A 2,159-nucleotide genomic window follows, 5' to 3' on the forward strand; every position below is an offset into this window, starting at 1 on the left:
CCTCCTCCTTGGAAACTGCTCCTAATGCTCCAATTACTTACCTCATGTCCCATAACTTTCCTATTTCGCTCCGCAGTGGCTGGTATTTCTCAATCTCTTCTGTTTCCTTACATATCACCCTCGAATCGTCCGGCATTGCAGCATCTATTTTCTTTGGTTCTTTTTCATCTTTATGGATGATCACGATATCTGGTCGTCTCGCCTCAATACTTTGTCGCAATGCATGTTAAAATCCCGAGTATTTTGTAATGTTCGTTTTCCATTACTCCCTCTGGCTTGTATACATACCATTGTTCGGCTATCTCGAGGTTTGCTTTACCGCAAAACAGCCAGTGGACATATCTGGCCACATTGTCGTATCTCCTTTTGTATTCACGTTGTGCGAGCTTACAGCCCTCACTAACAATATGCCTTATACTTTCTCCCTTCGCAGAGCACATCCTACACTGTAGCTAGTGAGTGCTTTTATCAATGTGATATTTGGAATAGTTTGTTCTGAAAGCTTGTTCTTGAGGGCTGCACACCAATGCCTTAGTGGGCCCTTTTAAGTCTCCTTTCTGCAGTCATTGCAATGTTCTTTTCCTATCAATCTCATCTTTATTCTTCAAGAACTGACTGAGCATTTTCGTGTCCTGCCAAATTTTCTTCATCTGCTCTCTCTGGTCTTTCTTAAATTGTGTTGGATCTACAGCTTCGTTCATTTTTAAGGTTCCTTGCATTTTCACTGCTTCAATCATTTCTTCTTTACTACCCTTGACATACCAAGCCAGGCTATTCTCCTCTTACCATACACAACCTTCACAACACACTAATCCCCGTTCTCCTTTCCTCTTTACATAAACCTTGACACATCACTCTTGGGGTTTTGTTCCTTGTTTATTGTCACTAATTTACGTGTTCTCCGGGCTATCACTTGTAATTCATGCTTCTTCCAAGGTACTATTCCTGTCCCATATCTCATCAAAGTAACAGCCCACCTGTTAATTGCTCTAATCTTATAGCGGCCATTTAGCTTTGATTGGAGCGCAAGCCGAGTTCTTCTCAAAAGCTCTTTCCTGCACATTTCTTTCATCTTGTGTTCATTCATCTTATCTCTTTCGATGATAACCAGGTACTTATATCCTTCCTCTCCGACTTCCTTTATAGTTTCACCACTTTCCAGCTTGATCCCATGGCTTTTACTGATTTTCCCTCTTTTGAGAATCATTACATCACATTTCTCGATCCCAAATTCCATGCCAATATCTTTGCTAATCATCGGCACAGTTACCGTCAAACTCTCAATTTCTTTCTCGGTCTTAGCGAATAGTTTTAGGTCATCCATAAACCACAGGTTGTTTACTTTCACCCTGCCTAGCATGTACCCCACACGCATCTCTCTTAAAACGCTAGTTAGTGGCAGTATGCAGAAAACAAATAGGAGAGGCGACAGACTGCCCCCTTGAAAATTATCATTATTATTGTTGCTGTTGCTGTTGTTGTTGTTGTTGTTGCTGTTATTATTATTATCATTATTATTATTATTGTTCAGTAGTTTTATTTTTATAACGTGCTTTCACTTCACTACCGTGCGCAGCTCTGTGTGCCTTGGGTATGTGCTGTAGTTTGCTGTGATGCTCTTATGGTTACTGTATTGAAAGTGTTTTGCGTAGGATGTGTGCAGTGCCCATTATTATTATTATTATTATTATTATTATTATTATTATTATTATTATTATTATATTTTAGACATCTCCTTACCTGAATAATGTTTAATAAGACCTTCAAGAGAGTCAAAAACTCTTCGTTCGTTGATCCAGAATCGTTCGTTCCTGCTCATAATTTTGTAATGTTTAACAAAGTTATCGTTAACCTCTTTACTGACAATAGACAGAGCAAAACTACCTGGAAATAATCAAAGATGGAACGTATAAGTCATTTATTATTATTATTATTACTATTTGTTTGAAGAAGAAATGGAAGAAAACTAAAAAAAAAAGAATTTTGCTGGTGGCAATAAAAATGTTTTATAAATAGACAACAACAAATGTAAGTGCCATTAAGTGTTTTGTCCGACGCGCTAACGATTCTGCCAGCTTAGAGCAAAGTTAAATATCAGTTTGAATCGAATTCAGAAACGTCAATAAGAGCGAGTAAATAGCACAAACTAGTTTTGGCGA

General features: G+C 38.1%; 1 protein-coding gene across 1 annotated transcript in view; it reads right to left on the reverse strand.

Moving 5' to 3' along the window:
- The window catches only part of LOC106869883 (tyrosine-protein kinase STK), an 11,792-nt gene extending 9,890 nt beyond the window's left edge, over positions 1-1,902 (reverse strand). The window contains exon 1 of the mRNA XM_014915806.2: positions 1,741-1,902. Within this exon, the coding sequence (XP_014771292.1) occupies positions 1,741-1,819 (79 nt within the window). The 5' untranslated portion in view covers positions 1,820-1,902. The remainder of the gene's footprint in view (positions 1-1,740) is intronic.
- Positions 1,903-2,159: the final 257 nt, after the last annotated feature.

This window comes from Octopus bimaculoides, chromosome 23 (assembly GCF_001194135.2).
Source record: "Octopus bimaculoides isolate UCB-OBI-ISO-001 chromosome 23, ASM119413v2, whole genome shotgun sequence".
NCBI lineage: Eukaryota > Metazoa > Mollusca > Cephalopoda > Octopoda > Octopodidae > Octopus > Octopus bimaculoides.